Genomic DNA, 23,053 nt, shown 5'->3' on the forward strand with positions numbered 1-23,053 from the left:
ACCTCACTGATAGGAATTCTTAATCTCAGGAAACAAACTGAGGGTTGCTGGAGTGGGGGATGAGGTGGGAGGGACGGGGTGACTGGGTGATAGACACTGGGGGGGTATATGCTCTGGTAAGCGCTGTGAATTGTGCAAGACTATTGAATCACAGATCTGTACCTCTGAAACAAATAATGCAATATATGTTAAGAAAAAAAAAAAGAAGATAGCAGGAGAGGAAGAATGAAGGGGGGGAAATCAGAGGGGGAGATGAACCATGGGAGATGATGGACTCTGAAAAACAAACTGAGGGTTCTAGAGGGGAGGGGGGCTGGAGGATGGGTTAGCCTGGTGATGGGTATTAAAGAGGGCACGTTCTGCATGGGGCACTGGGTGTTATGCATAAGCAATGAATCATGAAACACTACATCTAAAACTAATGATGTAATGTATGGTGATTAACATAACAATAAAAAATTTTTTTTAAAAATGGCTTATCCAGTAAGTTACTGACTTATACTGCAATGTGGAAGCCATCCTTCAATATCTATGTGCCTGGTTTTCAGTTTATTTTAGTTTTTATTTGCTTCTACAAAATGAGAATGATAAATATTATTCTAATATAATTAGAATTATATTAGTACAACTGTACAAGTACAATAATAACACTTCATAATATGTTCAAAAACATTTAAAAGAATACATGTGCTATATGATATTAAAGTATTACTGTACAGTCCAAAATAAGATAATGGGTAGTTGGAATCCAGCATCTGACTGCTCTATTCATCAAAACCATTTGTTTAATCTCTAATAAATATGTAAGCTGCAACCTCTGAAATCAACTCTTTTGGTCCTGTTCCATATGCATAAGCTAACATTGCTCATATAGTTTATGCTTTGAGTTTGCCAATTGGCCTTGCCATTGTAACTACCCTAAGAGGTGAGGAGGCAAAACAAATAATTGACTCCAGAAAAGAAAATCTGACAGTGCACTTTTATTGAAATTGACATAATTCATGGACTTCTCTCTTCTTCCCCCTGAAGGTATTGAGAGGTTCAAAGGCCAGTATTTCCATAGCCGCCAATACAAGCACCCAGAGGGACTTGAAGGGAAACATATCCTGGTGATTGGACTAGGAAACTCGGCCTCAGATATTGCCACTGAGCTGAGTAAGAAGGCTGCTCAGGTATGATGCTCTCTGCTTCTCTTGTACCATGGAGGAGAGAAAGGAGGAAGGGCATATTGGAAAATCCCAGCCACATAACCAAGGCTCCATTACTCATTAATTGGTTGGTTGGTTGTTTGGTTGGTTGGTTGATTGGTTGGTTACTACAGTGAGGTATCATAAAAAATCTGGAAATCAGGAAGCCAAGGTTTACCTCCCAGCCCTGCACTGATCAGCATGTAATCCAGAGCAAGTCTTTTACTTCTCCAAGCCATACATGTGATATATCATCTACACAGTAGATTCCTCCCAAAAGGGACAATGCCCTGATTTAAACAGCATTCCTCTTTGCTTACCAGGTATTTATCAGCACCAGACATGGTTCCTGGGTCATGGGCCGTATCTCTGAAGATGGCTATCCCTGGGACATTGTGTTCCACACCCGGTTTAGGTCCATGCTCCGAAATGTCCTGCCACAAACAATTCGAAAATGGATGATGGAACAGCAGATGAATCAGTGGTTCAACCATGAAAATTATGGCCTTGAGCCTCAAAACAAGTAGAGTTATTTTGCTTTTTTATGGTATGGTAAGCAAGATTGTCAGAGGCTCCTCTATAGTCAAATTGTTAATGCGGTATTTCAAACTACAACCTAACAGTATGAATATCATAGACATCCTGGAATTTGAATTCCAAATTTGTTCTGTATACCTTTTAAAAAGTAAATGCTTAAGAAGATGAAGTAAAATATTATGAACTTTTTTATGGCTGAGTAAAATTCCATTGTGTATATACACCACATCTTTTGTATCCACTCATTTATCAATGGACAATTAGGTTGCTTCCATATTTTGGCTATTGTAAATAATGCTGCAATGAACATGTGGGTGCATATATCTTTTCAAATTAGTGTTTTCATTTTCTTTGGGTAAATACCCAGTAGTAGAACTACTGGGTCATATAAATTCTATTTTTAATTTTTTGAGGAACCTGCACACTGTTTCCCACAGTGGCTGCACCAATTTGCATTCCCACCAACAGTGCATTAGGGTTCCTTTTTCTCCACATTCTTACCAACAATTGTTATTTCTTGTGTTTTTGATCTTAGCCATTCTGACAGGTGTAAAATGATATCTCATTGTGGTTTTAATTTGTCTTTCCCTGATGATTAGTGATGTTAAGTTTATTTTCATGTGCCTATTGGCTATCTGTAAGTCTTCTTTGGAAAAACACCTATTCAGCTCTTCTGCCCATTTTTAATTGGATTACTCAGTCATAAAAAGAATGAAATCCTGCCATTTGCAACAACACTGATGGACCTAGAGGGTATAATGCTAGGTGAAATAAGTCAGTCAGAAGAAGACAAATACCATATGATTTGACTCAGGTGTGGAACTTAAGACACAAAAGAAACAAAAAACCAGATTTTGAATACAGAGAAGAGTTGCCAGAGAGATGAGTCGGAGGGGATGGATGAAATAGACAAAAGGAATTAAGAGTACACTTATCTTAGATGAGCACTGAGAAATGTATAGAATTCTTGAATCATTATATTGTACATCTGAAACTCATATAACACTGTATATTAATTATACATGAATAAAAAAATAAATTTAAAAAAGAAAAAATATTATGAGCTGCTCTAGAAAGCAGAACTAGGATCATGGGAAGAATTTCCTAATACCCAAAGCTGTCCAACATTGGAAAAGGCTGCTTTAAGAGATTGCAGCCTTCCTTTCAGAGGGGTGTGTTGGGAAATGTGTCCCAAATTCTCCATGTGATAACTCATGCTTTGTTAATTCTGTACACCATAAGGATTCTTCCCATGAGCAGCTTTTGAGAACATACTCACTATCTCTTTGCCAAAAAATAAATCTCTACTGAGCTCACTGTTATATATCACTGATCTTATAAACACAAGCAAACAGTATGAATGTTTATTTTTCTTTAGTTGATAACAGACTCCTTCCCGTTAAAAAAATACAAAAACAGAAGAACTTTGGAATCTTTCAACAAAATGCCATGTGACTACTCAGTTCTGAGATCTGATACATGTGGCATGTATTATTTTTTTAAAAAAAAAAAGGTTCTCAAACCTACAAAAAGGGGAATTCCATAAATACAACCAGACTTTGCTCTATCACCCATGCCATCACATACAGAGACTCCATGGATATTTGGGATCAACAAATATCCCCAAACTTAATTTTATACATTAGTTTTTATGCTGATCCCTTAATAAAACTTTCAAAACTATTGGGGATTTAACAAAATTTTCCTTTCTTACTTATGATCAGATAGAGATTAATTGGAGCAACAAGATAATTAAAACAATAGTGGAAACATCGATGGGCTATCAATGACTGGAATATTCATGGATTGACCATAGGCACTGGTATTTGTTTAACCTCCTTTTTTGAAATGTCTTTTTCCCACATCACCTACATGTTTTCTCTTCTTTGTTGAGGGGGAGATTTGTGACATGAGAATGAAGTCAGATAGTAAGGTTTGGGGTAGGCCAACTAGTTAAGTTAGAAAGTTTTATGGATATTTTAGAAACCTCTTTATTCGAAAAGCCAACCCCATAAAATATCAAGAGAGTTTCAAGACTCACTCAACATGATTAAATATTCCTTCTAAGTGTTTTCTTTTTGGTGTTTTAGATATCTTATGAAAGAACCTGTAATAAATGATGATCTTCCAAGTCATATACTCTATGGAGCCATCAAGGTGAAACCAAGAGTGAAAGAGCTCACAGAAACTTCTGCCATCTTTGAAGATGGAACAGTGGAGGAGAATATTGATGTTATTGTCTTTGCAACGGGATATACTTTCTCTTTTCCATTCCTTGAAGATTCACTTGTTAAAGTAGAGGTTAAGATGGTCTCACTGTATAAATACATGTTCCCTCCTCACCTGGAGAAGTCAACTCTGGCGTGCATTGGTCTCATCCAGCCCCTAGGTTCCATTTTCCCAACTGCCGAACTTCAAGCTCGTTGGGCAACCAGGGTTTTCAAAGGTATGTGAGTGGGAAAGTGAGGGGCTGAGGGTTTTATACCTGATGGAGTTTGCTCAATAACAAGTTTAGATAAGGAGGCTGCCAGGAAGAAGTTGGTCCACCTTAGACAGCTCTCGCAAGATTAACATCCTAAAAAGTTAGTGGAGAATTTGAAAAATAACAAATACAGAGATAAGATAATAATAATAATAAAGAGCTGTAATCAACCCTTTGAAATATTAGAAAGTTCAGAGAATTTCAATTTTCATAAAGCTAAATACATATCTTTACCTGGAATCATGAAAGAATAGTTGAGAAGAGAAAGATCTCTGACTCCTGGTTTTACCTATATGATGTTTATAATTTCCTCTGAATATGTGCAAATCTAGAGACCCAGGGCCTCTGCATTAACTTCAAATTAACTCTTAATATGTTAAGAAGCTCAACCTCACGGATCCTTAGAAAGTTATAAAGTTATTGAAAGGTTTCTGTCTAAGTACCTGTATAGCACTTTGCATTCCTCAGGAGGCTATTATCTCCCTGACGCCAGGGTTCAATTCAGCTCAACCAGAACTCATTGAATACCTAGCTTTGTTCTGGAACCTGGTGGGATAGAGAGCAATTTAAACAGATCATTTCCACATACTAAGATAAATGCTTTGGTAGAGGGATGCATGGAGTGCATGGGAAGAAGAAAAGGGGTGCTTTGCAGCATGTTGGGATAAAGGAGGGCATGCGGCCAAGGAAAACTTGCTAGATGACCAAGTTTCTCGGGTGCAGAAGAGATAATCACTTGAGCCAAACACAGAGGCATGATGGATATGGAGAATTACAAGCTATCTGACATTCCCAGAACATGACATGTGAAGCAGAGAGGGGTGAGAGATTATTAAAGAATAATCTTTCAGTAGAAAGGCCAGGCCACAGGAGCCTTGTAAGGCATACTAAAAGGCTTACAATACAAAATGTAGATCAGTTCTTTCCAAATCTGGCCACACATAAAAATCATCTGGATCTTGGGCACCTGGGTGGCTCAGTTGGTTAAGCGACTGCCTTCGGCTCAGGTCATGATCCTGGAGTCCCAGGACCGAGTCCTGCATCAGGCTCCCTGCTCGGCAGGGAGTCTGCTTCTCCCTCTGACCCTCCTCCCTCTCATGCTCTCTGTCTCTCATTCTCTCTCTCTCAAATAAATAAATAAAATCTTTAAAAAAAAAATCATCTGGATCCTTAGGGACCCTGATTAAGTCTGACCTGAGGACCTAGAATCTCCATTTTAGAAAGCTCTTCAGGGGTGCCTGGGTGGTTCAGTCGTTGGGTGTCTGCCTTCGGCTCAGGTCATGATCCCAGAGTCCTGGGTTTGAGCCCCGCATCAGGCTCCCTGCTTGGCGGGAGGCCTGCTTCTTCCTCTCCTGCTGCCCCTGCTTGTGTTCCCTCTCTTGCTGTGTCTCTCTCTGTCAAATAAATAAATAAAATCATCAAAAAAAAAAGAAAGAAAGAAAGAAAGCTCTTCAGGCGGAGGACCCAATGAAAGTTTATAAGAAAGGAATAGACATTACAAATTTACATTTTCAATAGATTATTTCAGCATTAGTGTGAAAGATAGATTTGAAAGCAGAAAAGAATGGGGTCTCTGAGACCAGTGAGAAGGCCACAGCAAGTCCCGGCTGAAACGTGATGTAGCTGAGCCAGGCAGAGAGACAAAGTGGAGAAGACAATAGAAATGTGAGAAATAGTTAGGGATAAAATCCACAGGACATAATGATCAGCTGAATGTAGAAAATCAGAGAGAGAGAGGAATCACAGATGACTTGCAGATCTCTGGCCATGGGAACTGGGTAGACAGTAGGGCCAGGAATAAAGAGAGGACATGGAAGAAGATGCAAGTCTGACCAGGAGAGCTTCTGTGATGGGCTCTGTTTTGGACTCATTGACTCTGGTATATCTGATGACTAGCTGTATCCAGGAGAAACTGAACATTTCACCATGTCTGAGAATACCCATAGACAAGGATGGAATCACAAGCACACAGTGATAAATCCTGCATCAATCTACCTTCTCTGTCCCCACTGATCAACTTTACTCCCACAAGGTTTACTTCAACAGCCTCTCAACTGGTCTTGGTACCTTTAGACTCTTTCCTAGAGCCCATGTCCCGAAATTCGCCAACTAGAAGAATCTTTCCAAAAGGCAAATCTGATCTTGTCACCACCTGCAGAAAACCCTCCCATGGCTTCCCATCACCTTCAAAATAGAGCTCAAGCCACCTGACATGATTTCCAGCTCTTCAGGCTCACCTTCCTACTCCAGTCTCTTCTCTTACACCCTCCACTTCAGAGTTCACACTGTAACCTTAAGGGCAGCATCACATAGAACTTGTCCCACTCTGGAGTTCAACAAAACAGCAGCCCTGATTGGCATAACATGGGTAAATGGCCAAGTTTAATGGTAGGAACCAACTACTAGATAAAGCAATGATATTGAATCAAACCCACTACTCAAACCAGCCTTTTATTTCTAGGCTTGTGTACCTTGCCCTCAGAGAGGACTATGATGGCAGACATTATCAAGAGGAATGAAAAAAGAATAGATCTGTAAGAATTTTTTTTTAATTCTTTACATAAAGCAATGTTTCTCAGGGTATAGTGACCTAACTACCCACAAGAACCACCTACCTGTTTCTTAAAAAAAATTCCTGGGTCACAACCCAGACCAACTGAATTGGAACCCCAGGATGAAACTGGAAATTTGTATTTTTATGTTCTCCCTAGGTGATTCTTATACATACTAGTTTAAGAACCAACTACATGAGCCTGGGTGGCTCAGTCGGTTAAGCACCTGCCTTCAGTTCAGGTCATGATCCCCGTCGGGCGCCCTGCTCAGCCGGGAGCCTGCTTCTGCTTCTTCCTGTACCTCTCCCCTTGCTTCTGCTCTCTCTCACTTTCTCTCTCAAGTAAATAAATAAAATCTTTAAAACAAAAAAGAACCAACTACATAAAGATAGAAATTTTACCAAATCAGGACATTTTTCCTGGACTTAATTTTATTTCAGTTTTGCATGATGTCCGTGTTAGATTCCACATCTTCTCAGGCTGCCCACTTTCTGTGGTGAGAGAGGAAATGGGTTGGGAGCAGCAGTAGTGACAGTGGCCAGGTGTCTCTGAAAAGTTAGTTGGGGGATGTCCTATCAAAGGAAATTAGAAGGAATTGGTGTGAAGTGAAAGTAGATGTATGCTTTGTGATACGGTAAAATGGGGTTCAAAAGTGATCAAGCACCTTGGAGAGTAGACTTGGGGGCCTGACATCACATGTAGGGGTTGTCTCATGGTCAAATTCTAATTAATCTAACATTTATTGAGTACCTATTATATGCCAGCCAGAGTGCCAACTACTTTAATAATTTAACAAGCAAATAGTAAGCATCTCCTCTGTGCAAGACACTGAGCTAGGCTTTCATCTGTGTTAGCTCATGAATCTTTGCAGCAATCCTGACTAATCTGTATTTGCCTAGAGAATTGAAGCCGCTTACTAAATATCAAATAATAATCATGGTTATAAACCTTGTCACATTCCTAAAACTTCCATGAATTCATGGCTATTTATTTTACAGCCTACTCTCAATCTGAGATCTGGGCCTTCTGATGGGATAAGCTCATACCTTCCACCAGAGATTCACTGAAACCTCATTTACTCACTCACTCATCCCTATTTTGCAAATCTGCCCTTTTTCACTTTCTTCATTAAGGTTTGGAAAGAACCAGAGCCAGATACTTCAGACCAATTACATCGACTACTTGGATGGGCTCGCCTTAGAGATAGGTGCGAAGCCAGACGTCCTATCTCTCTTGCTGAAAGACCCCAAACTGGCTGTGAAGCTCTATTTTGGACCCTGCAACTCCTACCAGTATCGCCTCACTGGGCCCGGGCAGTGGAAGGGAGCCAAGAGGGCCATCCTCACCCAGAAACAATGGATACTGAAGCCTTTAAAGACACGGGCACTAAAAGCTTCATCTGATTTCCCGGTTTCCTTTCTGTTGAAAATCGTGGGGCTTCTTGCTATTGTTGTAGCCCTTTTTTTTCAGCTTCAGTGGTTCTAATTGGTCAGCATAAAGCTTTTGATTTTAGTGTCAGTCAGTTCCTCTTAAAAAAAAAAGACAAAGAAAAAATATGAAATCTAGATTCTATATTTCAGAGTCGAGAGGAACAGAGAGAGGCGGTTGTAGAGAATTAGCAGATTTAGGTCCATGTTAAAACACTAAAATGGGGCGCCTGGGTGGCTCAGTTGGTTAAGCGACTGCCTTCGACTCAGGTCATGGTCCCAGCGTCCTGGGATCGAGTCCCACATCGGGCTCCCGGCTCGGCGGGGACCCTGCTTCTCCCTCTGACCCTCTCCCCTCTCATGCTGTTTCTCTCTCTCTCTCTCTCTCAAATAAATAAATAAATAAAATCTTTTAAAAATATAAATAAATAAAAAATAAAATAAAATAAAACACTAAAATGGTGTCATGAAATTTCTTTGCCACACCACCCTTCCCTCAAGTTCATCAGACTCTCCAAAAGGACAATTAAATAGCACTGGCTAAATAGTGTTGCCAGGCCCCATATAAGAGGGTTGTGTGGAAAAAATAGAAATACGCAGAATGAAAAGCAAGCCCCATGGTTTAAAACATTGGAAAATTTCAATGGTGGGTAAATATTTAAACTCTTGCATGATGTTCTTGATAGTCTTCCTACCCGGACTCTTTTGGTAACAAAGTTCTCAGGTGTTAGGTCATGCTCCATATCCTTATCAGGGAATCACTCAAAAATCCTGGAGGAAAATATGAGAGGCTAGACTCGAAAGCGATGGTGATGATCAGACAGACTCCTTGGGCCTCATGGTGAAAGCAAAGCCAATAGGCACATTTCTTATGTTTTGACAGAAACACCGCTATAAAAATAAAAATAAACCTGCAGTAACAGCTATATACACATTCAGTACTTCCCATAGACCAGACATTGTGCTCAGTGCACACTGTATGTATTAACTTTATTTAAATCTCACAATAATTCTGTGAGATGGATGAGGCTATTCTACCCATTTTACAGATGATGAAACTGAGACTCAGAGCAGTTGGGTAACATGTTCAAGACCATACAGCTGGTCTTGCCGGGCAGCCAGGATTGGAACCCAGTTTTGCTTGATTCTGGAACTGTGGATCATAACCTTTCCCCAGAATATACTTATTTACAAAACAGCTATTGCAGATAAAGTACTTACTAACAGTTTATTTTATTTATAATCACATATATGTTGCTTTTGGAGGAACTTAACACAGATAACAGCACACTTCTTGCAAATATGATCAATTAATTTTATTCATAATATTTTGGTTTATAGTCCAGTCAGATCTAAAAAGCATTTGATGGAATTTACAATGAAACATACCTAGGGCGCCTGGGTGGCTCAGTTGGTTAAGCGACTGCCTTCGGCTCAGGTCATGATCCTGGAGTCCCAGGATCGAGTCCCGCCATCGGGCTCCCTGCTGAGTGGGGAGTCTGCTTCTCCCTCTGACCCTCTTCCCTCTTGTGCTGTCTCTCATTCTCTCTCTCAAATAAATAAATAAAATCTTTAAAAAAAAAAAAAAGAAACATACCTATACAAGAACATTTAAGATGATCATTGACATTTTGAAAAAACAAGCATTGAGGACGAAGTGTGTGTCCCAAGTAGATGAAAAGCATTATAATGATTGAGCCTTGTATTTAGCTCTAACCTTATAGGTAAACAAGGCAAAAAGTGAAACAATATGTAATCTCTGTCATTTGATAAAAGGAAGCATACCAGTTTGTTAGACACATTTTCTTGGAACTGAAATCTAAAAAAGATACAAGCAATTCAGTGTCAATAGACATTGAGCAACAGAATAAACATCTGGTTTATCAACCCACTACAGCCATTCTTTCCATGAACTGTGCTTTGGAAGATAAGCTATGCCCTAAACCCAGCCCAAGGACTTTTGAAGAGGGAAAAGGTCAGAGATTAAAGATTTAGGCAAATTTCTCCTCTTACTCTTCCAAAGTCTGTGCAGGCATTGTTCTTTCCTTTGGCCTGGATTTGTCTCTAAAGTGCCCAGAGCAATGTAATGGCAATCTCTGTCAGTGGAAGCTTTATTTCTTTAAAGTCCATTGAAATGGACTTGCTTCATTCATCATTACCACTACCCAGGGAAGTAACTATGGTCTTATCCTACTCCTACAGTGGACTAGATTGGGAAACCAGTGTCGGGTTGATACCGAATCAGTGGGGAAAAATAGCTCCATTAGGACAAAATTATTATTAAATGTATAACCTTGAAATTTTTAGAAAGAGCTTAAACTCTTGAAAGCTTTCCAAATATTCTATCTTTTAAAAAACATAAACAGTTCATTTCCAGAGTCTGAGATGACTAAGAAAGACTCATCCAAGTTTATTCTTCTGCCTCTATACACCAGGAAACAGGAAACTATCCCAGACAAACCAACTAGGATAGTTTGTTCCAAACTACGACCCACAGACTACCTGCATCAGAATATCTCAGGGAGTTTATAGAAGTGCAGATTTTTAAATACAAATGCAGTAATAATTCAGATCTGCTGAATGAGAGTCTCCCCTGGAATTTCCAGTCTTGACAAGCTCCCTAGAAGATTCCTGTGCACATTAAATTTAAAAACCATTGGTTTGAGGTATCACCAAAAAAGCTGCTTTCAGAGATCAGTCCATGACTTTTTCCACTCCTCAGGGCCAAATTCTCCCTTCGGTTCAGCCTTGGTGCTTCTAGTTGCAATTTACAATGTTCTTCTCCTGTAAAGAATGTTAACTTGTTATCACCCTCCTCCCAAATCTCTCCCTGTGATGTTCCCTTTACTAACCTTTCATTTTAACTACCCTTCTCTCTGTGATAGCTACTCAGTTTTTCTTACCAAAAGCCAAATATGTCCCATTTGCTCATTGCAGAAAAGTTAAGATATTTTAAAAATAAAACTCTTGGACTGCGACATGTAACAAAATTTCTAATAATAAAGATTTCAAAAGCTTAACCCACAAAGAATCCAATGTTCATATTACAGTAAGGATGGCAAAGGAAGATCCTTCCTTATAACTGGCTGCTTCCTTCATCCTGGAAGATGCTGCTACACCAGTACAACCCCCAATGCAGAGCTGTTGGCCATTTTCTGGAGGCGGAATGTGTTTACACAGAACATAACTCACTTTCTTGTCTGGTCTGCCTTATGACCAGATTATGGACCAATGAAGCTTAAAAAAAAAAAAAAGTCTCCTGGGATTAGATTCTTGTAATCCAGGTCAGAAGCCAAAATGAGATTGAACATGCAAGGCTTTATTAAGGAAAATGCCTGTATGAGGGGGAAAATAGGGAAAGTGCAGGAAGTAGTCATCAGAGAGTCTGCCTCTGAATGAAGGAGAGACAAAAGAAGGTTGGGGTAGAAACATCCCTGAGTGCTGTGCAGTCCAAGGAAGATGCAGCAGAGCCACTGGGGAGTCCTCAAGCCATCAAAGAATACTGACTCTCCCACGTGTATGGCTGGCAGCAACTCCTGGGAAGGGGGCCTGGGCACAAGTGCAACAATGTGTCTCACACACAACAGCTAAAGCCCTTAGTCAATTACACAACCTGTGCTTAGAGATCCATGAAGCACACCCTCAGGCTCATAATGTCATTTTTTGTATTTTTTAACTAATTGAATTACAAGCTTTAAATTAATTTGCCTACCTAGTCATTGTCGCTTCCACAGCTACTCTTCCCCTTAATCCAAAGCTTCCAGTTCCCTAGAAGCCAAGACCTGAAGGTGTTTGTGAGGGCACCAACAAAGAGGTGCTGTAAGGTCTTCCTTTCTGACTCCTTTTCTCAGAAACCTTCAGCAGCTCCTCATCACCTCCTTTGTCATTCAAGATTCTCTACACTAGCTGTAACCTACCTTTCCAGCCCTACCTCCCGCCATTTTGCCCCCATACCTGCCCACCACCTAACCACTGCCTCACCATTCTAAAAAGTGCTGCACTTAGGCTTGCTTCATGCTACCCACTATGGCCTCCCAGACCCCAATAGTTGAGATTCCTGCAACACTAGGTGAGAGGGTATTCTCAAGCTTTCCTCAGTCCCTCCAGCCAAAAGACCTCTCCTCCACCTCTTTATTACCAAACTATTTTGTTTTAATTCTGCAATAATGTTTACACTCTTGCCTTTTTGCTGGCACTAATGGTAAAAATGGCAATTTTATGCCTAGGAGCCACCAAATCCAACTTCTGGAAAATAGAGAGCTTAAGACACTTTATCACTCTTCAGGGTCATGCAATAATAGGATTTATACTTTGGAACCAAAGGGTTACTCCAAGTCCTTAGGTTATTTTAAGGATGGAGGGGATAAACAGAATGCTCTCAGATAAGAAAACTGGGCATTGTTAGGGCCACATAGCAAGTCATGTCCCTGATGTTTCTTCCAATAACAGGTCGAACATACCACGGTAAAGACCGGTTGCTTCACCCTTGTGGATGGGTATCTAAAACTTGTATTTTTACACCTAATTGTCCACCTATATATGTCACATATTCTGGGAGAGGGATTTTAATTGCAACTATTAAAAACAGTTTTATTCTTAGACATTGCTGTACTTTGTGCTGCTGGGCAGTGGAAAGTAATTGATGTCAATTTCTCTTGGTGTTGAACTACTTCTAACAACCTAAGTAACTTGGATAAAATAATAAAAAGCCATCACTTACTCATCATTTATTATGTTGTAGGTGCTATAATGAAATCAGTTTTATTTCTTTAATCTTCAAACTCATTTTATGAATCAGGAGATGGAGACTCAGAGTAGTTAAATGACCTTCCCAAGTTATGTGGTCTGTAAGTGGGTCCAGCTGGGTTTTCCTGTCACCACGGCCTCTGTAGTCTATGCTATCTGACAGTGTACCAGATAATGAGTCGGGGGGGAGGGGGGGAGTCATTTATTATTTGTTTTTCAGTATCTGTCTTATATCCAAGATAAAATTTTAATTTTAATCAGGTCTCAACTGGTACCAAAAGATTGGGATCATTTCCCGCATATTTTCAGACCATAATGTTTGAAACTTGAACTCAATCACTAGAGGAAATTTGGAAGGATCCCTTATCCCTTAATAAGTAACCCTTATCCCTTCAGGTATTTGAGTTCCTTCCAAATTTTGGACCCAAAGACACCTCCAGATTTATCATGATAATGGACATCAAAAGAAAGCTGGGGTAGCAATCCTTATACCAGAAAATTAGATTTTATTTTTTTTAAACCAAACATTTAATATTTTAATTAAGTTTTGTCAATACAATTTCAAGCAAGTACCAACTGAAGACCAGGCCCAGGAATTCACAAAGGAAACAATCTTCCAAACAGCAAGGAACACCAAGGTGATCTTCCACTTCAGATGCATTATTAGTGGCCACAGTGGTGCCAGCTGGCCAGCGTTTATCCAATTACCGAGTGTTTACCACATCATCAATTTTCAGAATGCTCCGGACAGTTTCAGTTGCTAGAGTCAGTGCACTGACTGAAACCAACAAAGGCTGGACAACCAGTTCCTCCAAAATGTTGGAAATACCACCCTTTCGGACATTAATGCCAGTAGTTTTTTCTCCTTGGGCATGCCAGTTTCTTAGTTCTGTTATGGGATTCAGGCCTGCATTTTCAGCTAGTGTAGATGGAATGACTTCCATAGCATCTGCAAAAGCACGAACGCAGTAGGATTCCATGCCACTCAATGTTCATGAATATTCAGTTAACCATAGGGCCAATTCTATCTCTGGAGCACCACCTCCTGCAATAAGAGCTCTCTTCTTCACTAAACAGCAAATAACACATAGGGCATCATAAATGGAGTGTTCAGCTTCTTCAATCACCAGTTTGTTAGATCCACAAACAACAACTGTAACTGTTTTTCCAGGGCTTGTACAGCCTGTAATCTTGAGCAGTTTGCCAGAACCATTTAAATTGACTTCCTCAGCTAACTCAGCTGATCCCAGCACGTCAGCAGTGAATTGGTCAATATGAGCAACTGGCTTGGTTCCAATTGTCTTACAAATGAATTCGATGTCTTCTCTTTCAATATCCTTAACCACCATAATCTTCATTTTGTTTAGGAAATGTAATGCAAGATCACTAAGAGCATCTCTCAGAATAGACTTCTGTATGAGAAGGACATTACATCCTGTTTTTTTAATTTGCTTCACTAAATTGAGAATATAGGCTCTCTCCTCCCACAGCACTCGGTCCATCTGGACATAGTCAGAAACTACTATTTGATTATCCATATCTGTTTTGGGAGCAGATAAGCAAAACTGGGTAAGCCCAATCTTAGCCTTTTCAACTCTGGTTATGCCAGAATTTGCCACCTTTTGAGTAAGTACCAGCCTTTCAACCAGCTCACAGTCATCAATTGTCCCACCAAGTTTCTTAACGATTTTAATGTCTCTAAGATCTACACTAGTAGCCGTGGCTGGGTCAATCACTTTCATCACTCCATTTACACTCATTGGAGAAAGCAGACTTGAATACTGAGAGACAACCTTTGAGTTCAGTGAAGTGATGGCACTATTTAATAAAGATTCTCTGTCACTCAGTTGCACAGGTCGAGACATGTCAGTCAAGATTTCTATACCCTTTTCCAAAGCCTTCTGGAATGACTCAGAAATGATGGTTGGATGAATCCCTTTCTGAAGAAGCTTGGTACGGGAATCTAAGAGAGAGCCAGCAATGATGACTACTGATGTGGTGCCATCTCCTGCTTCTATATCTTGTGCCTTAGACAGCTCCACCAGCATTCTGGCTGCTGTATGTAACACCTGCATTTGTTTCAGAATGGTGGCCCCATCATTTGTAATGGTCACACCACCTTTTCCATCTTGAATCATTTTATCCATTCCTTTTGGTCCAAGGCTTGTTCTAATAGCATCAGCAACAGCTTTGGCCATAGAGATGCTGCTGAAGCGGATCTGGGCCAGCTTGTCACGGCCCTGATAGGCACTTTTGCTGCCACCGCTGGCAGTCCCAGCAGGCACCCCCACTCTGAGGTGCCACGTTCTCAGGCATGGCAAACTTGGCTGGGTCTGCGTGGGCTTGGGGAGGACGGATGGACCCAGATTCCAGCCAGCCGCGGAGCAGCAGAACACTCCCACGGCCTTCACGAAGCTTGCAGAGAAAACTAGATTTTAAACCAAAGACTGTAATAAGAGATGAGGAAGGACACTATATCCTACTTAAAGGGTCTATCCAAAAAGACAATCTAACAATTGTAAATATTTATGCCCCTAACGTGGGAGTAGCCAATTATGTAAAACAATTAATAACAAAATTAAGGAAACACATTGATGATAATACAATAACAGTAGGGGACTTTAACACCCCCCTCCCTGTAATGGACAGATCATCTAAGCAGAAGATCAACAAGGAAACAAGGGCTTTGAATGGTACACTGGACCAGATGGACTTCACAGATATATTCAGAGCATTCCATCCTAAAGCAACAGAAAACAAATTCTCCTCAAGTGCACATGGAACGTTCTCCAGAATAGATCACATACTGAGTCACAAATCAGGTCTCAACTGGTACCAAAAGATTGGGATCATTTCCTGCATATTTTCAGACCATAATGTTTGAAACTTGAACTCAATCACAAGAGGAAATTTGGAAGGAACTCAAATGCATGAAGGCTAAAGAGCATCTTACTAAAGAATGAACAGGTCAACCAGGAAATTAAAAAGGAATTTTTTTTAAATTATGGAAACATGAAAATGAAAACACAATTGTTCAAAATCTTTGGGATGTAGCAAAGGCAGTCCTAAGAGAGAAGGATATAGCACTACAAGCCTTTCTCAAGAAACAAGAAAGGTCTCAAATACACAACCTAACTCTACACCTAAAGGAGCTGGAGAAAGAACAGCAAATAAAGCCTAAACTCAGCAGGAGAAGAGAATAAATAAAGATTAGAGCAGAAATCAGAGACATAGAAACCAAATGAACAGTAGAACAGATCAATGAAATTAGGAGCTGGTTCTCTGAAAGAATTAATAAGATTGATAAACCCCTGACCAGAAAAGAGAAAGGACCCAAATAAATAAAATCATGAATGAAAGAGGAGAGATCACAACCAACACTAAAGAAATACAAACAATTATAAGAACATATTATGAGCAACTACATGCCAACAAATTAGGCAATCTGGAAGAAAAGGATGCTTTCCTAGAGACAAAAAAAAACTACCAAAACTGAAACAGGAAGAAATAGAAAACCTGAACAGACCCATAACCAGCAAAGAAATTGAAGCAGTAATCAAACATCTCCCAAAAAACAAAAGTCCAGGGCTGGATGGCTTCCCAGGGGAATTCTACTAAACATTTAAAGAAGAATTAATACCTATTCTTCTGAAGCTGTTTCAAAAAAATAGAAATGGAAAGAAAACTTTCAAACTCATTCTATGAAGCCAGCATTACTTTGATCTGACAACCAAAGACTCCACCAAAAAGAATTACAGATCAATATCTCTGATGAACATGGATGCCAAAATTCTCACCAAGATACTAGCCAATAGGATCCAACAGTACATTAAAAGGATTATTCACCACAACCAAGTGGGATTTATTTCTGGGCTGCAAGGATGGTTCAATATCCACAATCAATCACCATGATACAATACATTAATAAAAGAAAGGACAAGAACCATATGATCCTCTCAATAGGTGCAGAAAAAATATTTGACAAAGGAAAGCATCCTTTCTTGATTAAAACTCTTCACAGTGTTAGGGATAGAGGGAACATACCTCAATATCATAAAAGCCATCTACAAAAAGTGCACAGTGAATATCATCCTCAACAGGGAAAAACTGAAAGCTTTTCTCCTAAGGTCAAGAACACGGCAGGGATGTCCACTATCACCACTGCTATTCAACATAGTACTAGAAGTCCTAGCCTTAGCAATCAGACAACAAAAAGAAATAAAATGCATCCAAATTGGGAAAGAAGAAGTCAAACTCTCACTCTTCACAAAAGACATGATAACCCAAAAGACTCCACCCTAAAATTGCTAGAACTCATACAGGAATTCAGTAAAGTGGCAGGATATTAAATCAATGCACAGAAATCAATTGCATTTCTATACCAACAATGAGACAGAAGAAAGAGAAATTAAGGAGGCGATCCCATTTACAATTGCACCAAAAAACGTAAGATACCAGGAATAAACCTAATCAAAGAGGCAAAGGATCTGTATTCATAAAACTATAGAACATTCATGAAAGAAATTGAAGAAGACACAAAGAAATGGAAAAACATTCCACGCTCAAGGATTGGAAGAATAAATATTGTGTTGGGTTTTTTTTTAAAGATTTTATTTATTTGTCAGAGAGAGAGAGAGACAGAGCACAAGCAGGGGAGAGAGGCAGAGGCAGAGGGAGAAGCAGGCTCCCTGCTGAGCAAGGAGCCTGATGTGGGACTCGATCCCAGGACCCCGGGATCATGACCTGAGCCGAAGGCAGCCGCTTAACTGACTGAGCCACCAGGCGTCCCAAGAATAAATATTGTTAAAATGTCTATGCTACCTAGAGCAATCTACATATTTAATGCAATCCCTATCAAAATACCATCAACTTTTTTCACAGAGCTGGAATAATCCTAATATTTGTATGGAACCCGAAAAGATCCCAAATAGACAAAGGAATGTTGAAAAGGAAAACCAAAGCTGATGGCATCACAACCTGGGACTTCAAGCTCTATTACAAATCTGTACTCATCAAGACAGTACTGGCACAAAAACAGACACATAGATCAATGGAACAGAATAGAGAGCCCAGAAATGGACCCTCAACTATATGGTCAACTAATCTTCGACAAAGCAGGAAAGAATATCCAATAGAAAAAAGACAGTCTCTTCAACAGATGGTGTTGGGAAAATTGGACAGTCTCACGCAAAAGAATGAAACTGGACCATTTCTTTACACCATACTCAAAAATAGACTCAAAATGGGTGAAAGACCTAAATATGAGACAGAAATCCCTCAAAATCCTAGAAGAGAACACAGGCAGCAACCTCGATGACCTCAGCTGCAGCAACTTCTTGCTAGACACATCTCCAAAGGCAAGGGAAACAAAGACAAAAATGAACTATTGGGACTTCATCAAGATAAAAAGCTTTTGCACAGCAAAGGAAACAGTTGACAAAACCAAAAGACAACCGACAGAATGGGAGAAGATATTTGCAAATGACATGTCAGATAAAGGGCTAGTATCCAAAATCTATAATAAACATATCAAACTTAACACCCAAAGAACAAATAATCCAATCAAAAAATGGGCAGAAGACATGAACAGACATTTCTCCAAAGAAGACATACAAGTGGCCAACAGACACATGAAAAAATGGTCGACATCACTCAGCATCAGGGAAATACAAATCAAAACGACAATGAGATACCACCTCACACCAGTCAGAATGGCTAAAATTAACAACTCAGGAAACAACAGATGTTGGCGAGGATGCAGAGAAAGGGGAACCCTCTTAAACTGTTGGTGGGAATGCAAGCTGGTGCAGCCACTCTGGAAAACACTATGGAGATTCCTCAAAAAGTTGAAAATAGAGCTACCCTATGACCCAGCAATTGCACAACTGGGTATTTACCCCAAAGATACAAATGTAGTGATCCAAAGGGGCACCTGCATCCCAATGTTTATAGCAGCAATGTCCACAATAGCCAAACTGTGGAAAGAGCCCAGATGTCCATCAACAGATGAATGGATAAAGATGTGGTACCTATATACAATGGACTACTACTCAGCCATCAAAAGGAATGAGATCTTGCCATTTGCAAGGACATAGGTGGAACTAGAGGGTATTATGCTAAGTGAAATAAGCCAATCAGAGAAGGATAATTATCATATGATTTCACTCATATGTGGAATTTAAGAAACAAAACAGAGGATCATAGGGGAAGAGAAGAAAAAATAAAACAAGATGAAATCAGAGAGGGAGACGAACTTTAAGAGACTCTTAATCATAGAAACAAACTAAGGGTTGCTAGAGGGGAGTGGGGTGGTGGATAGGATAACTGGGTGATGGACATTAAGGAGGGCACGTGATGGAATGAGCACTGGGTTTTGTTTTTGTTTTTTTTTTAAGATTTTATTTATTTATTTGAGAGAGAGAGAATGAGAGAGAAAGAACACATGAAAGGGGATAGGGTCAGAGGGTGAAGCAGACTCCCCGCCAAGCAGGGAGCCCGATGCAGGACTCAATCCAGGGACTCCCAGATCATGACCCGAGCCGAAGGCAGTCGTCCAACCAACTGAGCCACCCAGACACCCCAAGCACTGGGCTTTATATAAGACTGATGAATCACTGACCTCTGCCTCTCTGAAACTAATAATACATTATATGTTAATTAATTGAATTTAAATAAAATTTTTAAAATAAAAAATAAAGTACTTTGTAGGCTCTTAATCCAACCGTAATTCCATCTCCCATCAATATACATTTTTTTTTTAAGATTTTATTTATTTGACAGAAAGAGACACAGCAAGAGAGGGAACACAAGCAGGGGGAGTGGGAGAGGGAGCAGGGAGCCTGATGCGGGGCTTGATCCCGGGACCCTGGGATCATGACCTGAGCCGAAGGCAGACGCTTAACAACTGTGCCACCCAGGCGCCCCTCAATATACATTATTTTAATCTTACTAATAAAAGTAAATATATTTTATATAGTTTGAACTTTTTGTGTGTTTTTAAATATTCCACAAAAATTCTACCAATATACTGTTGATAAAATCACTATAATTTTTCACAAAACAAAGCCATAACTAAAAAATCTATTACTGCTTCCTTAAAAATATACTTTTGAAATAAGAAAAAAATTGGTTTTAGTCAAAATTTTTAAGTGGCCCTTAAATTGAAATAAACATGAGTTTCTGCCCTTTCTCAAAAAAAAAAAAAACAAAAAACATCAATCAATCAATCACCATCGAGAAAGTCACCTGTGGAGAAGACCTGTCTAGGTAGGCAGCCTCTTGATACTATTTTTTAGCAGGTGGGGGATGATAGGTAGGGACTTGTGGTTGTTTTAACTTTCTTTTTTAGAGGGAGAAAGAAAAAAATTGCACTGAGTAGTTCTAATTTCAACTGGGACTAAAACTAAGTAAATTTTCACCTTCAGCTCTCAGATTCTCTAGCTCTAGCTATGCATCAGAGCAGGGTGGGGGAAGGAAGGGAGGGGAGACTTCAGAAGATGATTTAGAAATACAGTGAAACCCAGAAAGATCCCTCTGGTGCATCCATCAATAGAAGCTAGGTGTGGTGCACTAACCACCAATTCCCAAATCTCAAAACCTTGAAATAAGACAAAGATTCTTTCTTTTTCGTGTTATGTATCCACTGGGGCCAGGCTCTGCTCAACAGAGTCACTCAGGCATCCAGGCTAATGGAACAGCCCTGATGAAAGTAGCTGTTGACACACTGAAGACAAACAAAATGCTCTAGGGTCTCATACTGGCAATTAACCGCTCTGAGCCCAGAAAGGACATATATTACCTTCGCTCACAGTTCACTGGCCAGAGCTAGTCCCATGTTCCCAGCCAAACCCTAACAGACAAGAAGTTCAATCCTACTATGCACTGGGAAGGCAAAAAGTCCAAAATATTTTCTAAAGAGCATTATTGTCTACCAATCTGGCTTCTGAGGGTATAGATCCACTTCAAAAAGGGGCCTGGATAGCTTTCCCCATCCCATGGCCTCAAGGACAGCTGATTTGCAATAAGCGCTAAAAATGTCAGAAAAAGGTGCTGCTGAAACCCAGTCTTCCAATTTATAATTACTACAAGTCTCTTCCTAATTACAGAAAACGAGATGATCTGATAAATGATCATGTTTGTGCTCAACCAACATTTTAAGTTCTTTGTTTCTACTGATATGAGCAATATGCCTGGTCAGGCCCAGTGACCTACTAGGTGTGTACCAAAGATGCATGTGCGTATCAGGGTAAGTGCCTGAGTACTGGGGTTCCAGACACTAATTGTGGCCCCAGCTCTCAAGGTGTCCCCGACTCAATGTCAAAGATATTTTGGTTTTTAGAAACATGCTTGAACTAATAATAGTTTTGAAGGTTTTCTTTCTGGGTGAAAACTAAGCTTTGAAATCATCCAAATATTATCATCTTCGTAGCTGCAGGAAGGCAGCTGAACTCAACACAGTGAGCGATGCTGTCTCCATGCCAAGTCTTTAATTAGCCAGAAATAAGGTAAAAGGTACGCCTAATGAGCAAGCAACAGATTCGTGATATGCAAGTCCCTCTGGATACAGAGCTTAACGGTTATACTATAATGAAATCAGGAAAAAGAGATTTATTCTTCCAGAACCTTCCCCCTGCTTCAGTCTGACCCATCTATCCTGGAGTTTACTCTCTGTGCCTGTGGAAGTCATTTCAATATTATGATTCAATAATCAAGACACTTTATCTGGCCTGGAAATGATGTCATCATCCTCATAGACGATCACGGTGTTTACTAGGTACAAGACTCTGCATGGCTTCTCCCACTTGATCCCCACCACAATTTCTGAGTTGGGTATTATCATAGTTAATTTAATTGAGGAAACTGAAACTTCAAAAAGTTATATAATTTTCCCAAGATTATTCTGATAACAACTGGTAAAGACAATACTCGAATCCAGGACTTGTGACTCCAAAGGTCATGATCTGCCCATGTATTTGTTACATTTCCCAAATGTCTGGGCAATCATCTGCACTTAAAAAAAAAAGGCTTTTAAAGATTAATTTGACAATGTGGTTTAAAAATAACAATTCTCTCTAAATGTGAAATGGACCAAAACCTTAAAGGTGAATATTTGGTGTAGCAGCTGCTGACATGATTGTCTTATTTTATTTGCTCCCTTCGAAGAGTGAAATTGATGAACAATGAAGATGCTGCTGTGACTCCTTAAGTTAATTTCTATTTTTCAGGGAGAAGTGTGCGCCTAAAGAGCATATCACCCAATGTGAAATGTTGGGGTCTGGGAGTGAACAGTCAAGAAAGAATTCTTGAGACATCTTCAGTGCAAAAAAGGTGGTTTTATTAAAGCGTGGGGACAGGACCCGTGGGCAGAAAGAGGATGATTGCTAACATATATCTTGGGGGGCAGAGATAAAGGAAGTTTCCAAAGGGATTTTTTTAAGTAGGCTCCACACCCAATGCAGAGCCCAACATGGGACTTGAACTCATGACCTAAACTGAGATCAACAGTTGGGACACTTAGACTGAGCCACCCAGGCACCCCAAAGAGATTTTTTTATACATTAAAAAAGACTTACAGGATCCTGGAGATGAGTCTAACGTCAAGCTGAGGTGCCTTTTGCCTCTAGCAAATACTAAGATGAGGCAGTTGAGTTCCTGGAGGAAGGTCACTCTGCCTGTCTCTAGCACTTGTCAATGAGCTGTAAGTTGTAAGGAAATTTAATTTTCCTACATTTCTTTTACCTTTGTTCTCCACATCATCACCCACCAGGCAATATTGCTCTTAGCATTTCATGATTACCATTAGTCAAATTAAAATGTAAACAATGACTAACCTTAGGTCCCAAATTCCGCATGACATTCCTTATCTCTTAAACCCAGCTGTCCTGTGTGCTGGGGACTCCCACGCCAACACTGGCTCCCCCCTCATCCATTTGAATTTCTACTAGCTCCAGAGTCCAAATTGTGATGGGGGGCTTTCAGAATTCCACGTACATAAAGTAAGTAGATAAAGTAAGTGACCAGATACAATCTCTGATTTCTTTGAGTCAGGGAGGTGGGGCCCAGACTCTTCCTGTTTTGTTATTGTGCTTCAGGACAGAATCACTTCGGCAGAATGTCCCCCCT

General features: G+C 39.9%; 1 protein-coding gene and 1 pseudogene across 4 annotated transcripts in view; one reads left to right on the forward strand and one right to left on the reverse strand.

Annotated features, from left to right (window-relative positions):
• The window catches only part of FMO2 (flavin containing dimethylaniline monoxygenase 2), a 28,305-nt gene extending 19,667 nt beyond the window's left edge, over window positions 1-8,638 (forward strand). For all 4 annotated transcript variants that reach the window (XM_006736388.3, XM_031031291.2, XM_031031290.2 and 1 more), the window contains 5 exons: window positions 1,030-1,172; window positions 1,511-1,710; window positions 3,815-4,170; window positions 6,668-6,740; window positions 7,892-8,638. In XM_006736388.3, coding sequence (XP_006736451.1) covers window positions 1,030-1,172; window positions 1,511-1,710; window positions 3,815-4,170; window positions 6,668-6,740; window positions 7,892-8,243 — 1,124 coding nt within the window. In that variant the 3' untranslated portion in view covers window positions 8,244-8,638. The remainder of the gene's footprint in view (window positions 1-1,029; window positions 1,173-1,510; window positions 1,711-3,814; window positions 4,171-6,667; window positions 6,741-7,891) is intronic.
• A 4,797-nt stretch (window positions 8,639-13,435) lies between these two features.
• LOC102738783 (T-complex protein 1 subunit delta pseudogene) lies at window positions 13,436-15,348 on the reverse strand (annotated as a pseudogene).
• Between the last annotated feature and the right edge of the window lie 7,705 nt (window positions 15,349-23,053).

This window comes from Leptonychotes weddellii, chromosome 6 (genome assembly GCF_054177405.1).
Source record: "Leptonychotes weddellii isolate Sample4059 chromosome 6, ASM5417740v2, whole genome shotgun sequence".
Taxonomy (NCBI): Eukaryota; Metazoa; Chordata; class Mammalia; order Carnivora; family Phocidae; genus Leptonychotes; species Leptonychotes weddellii.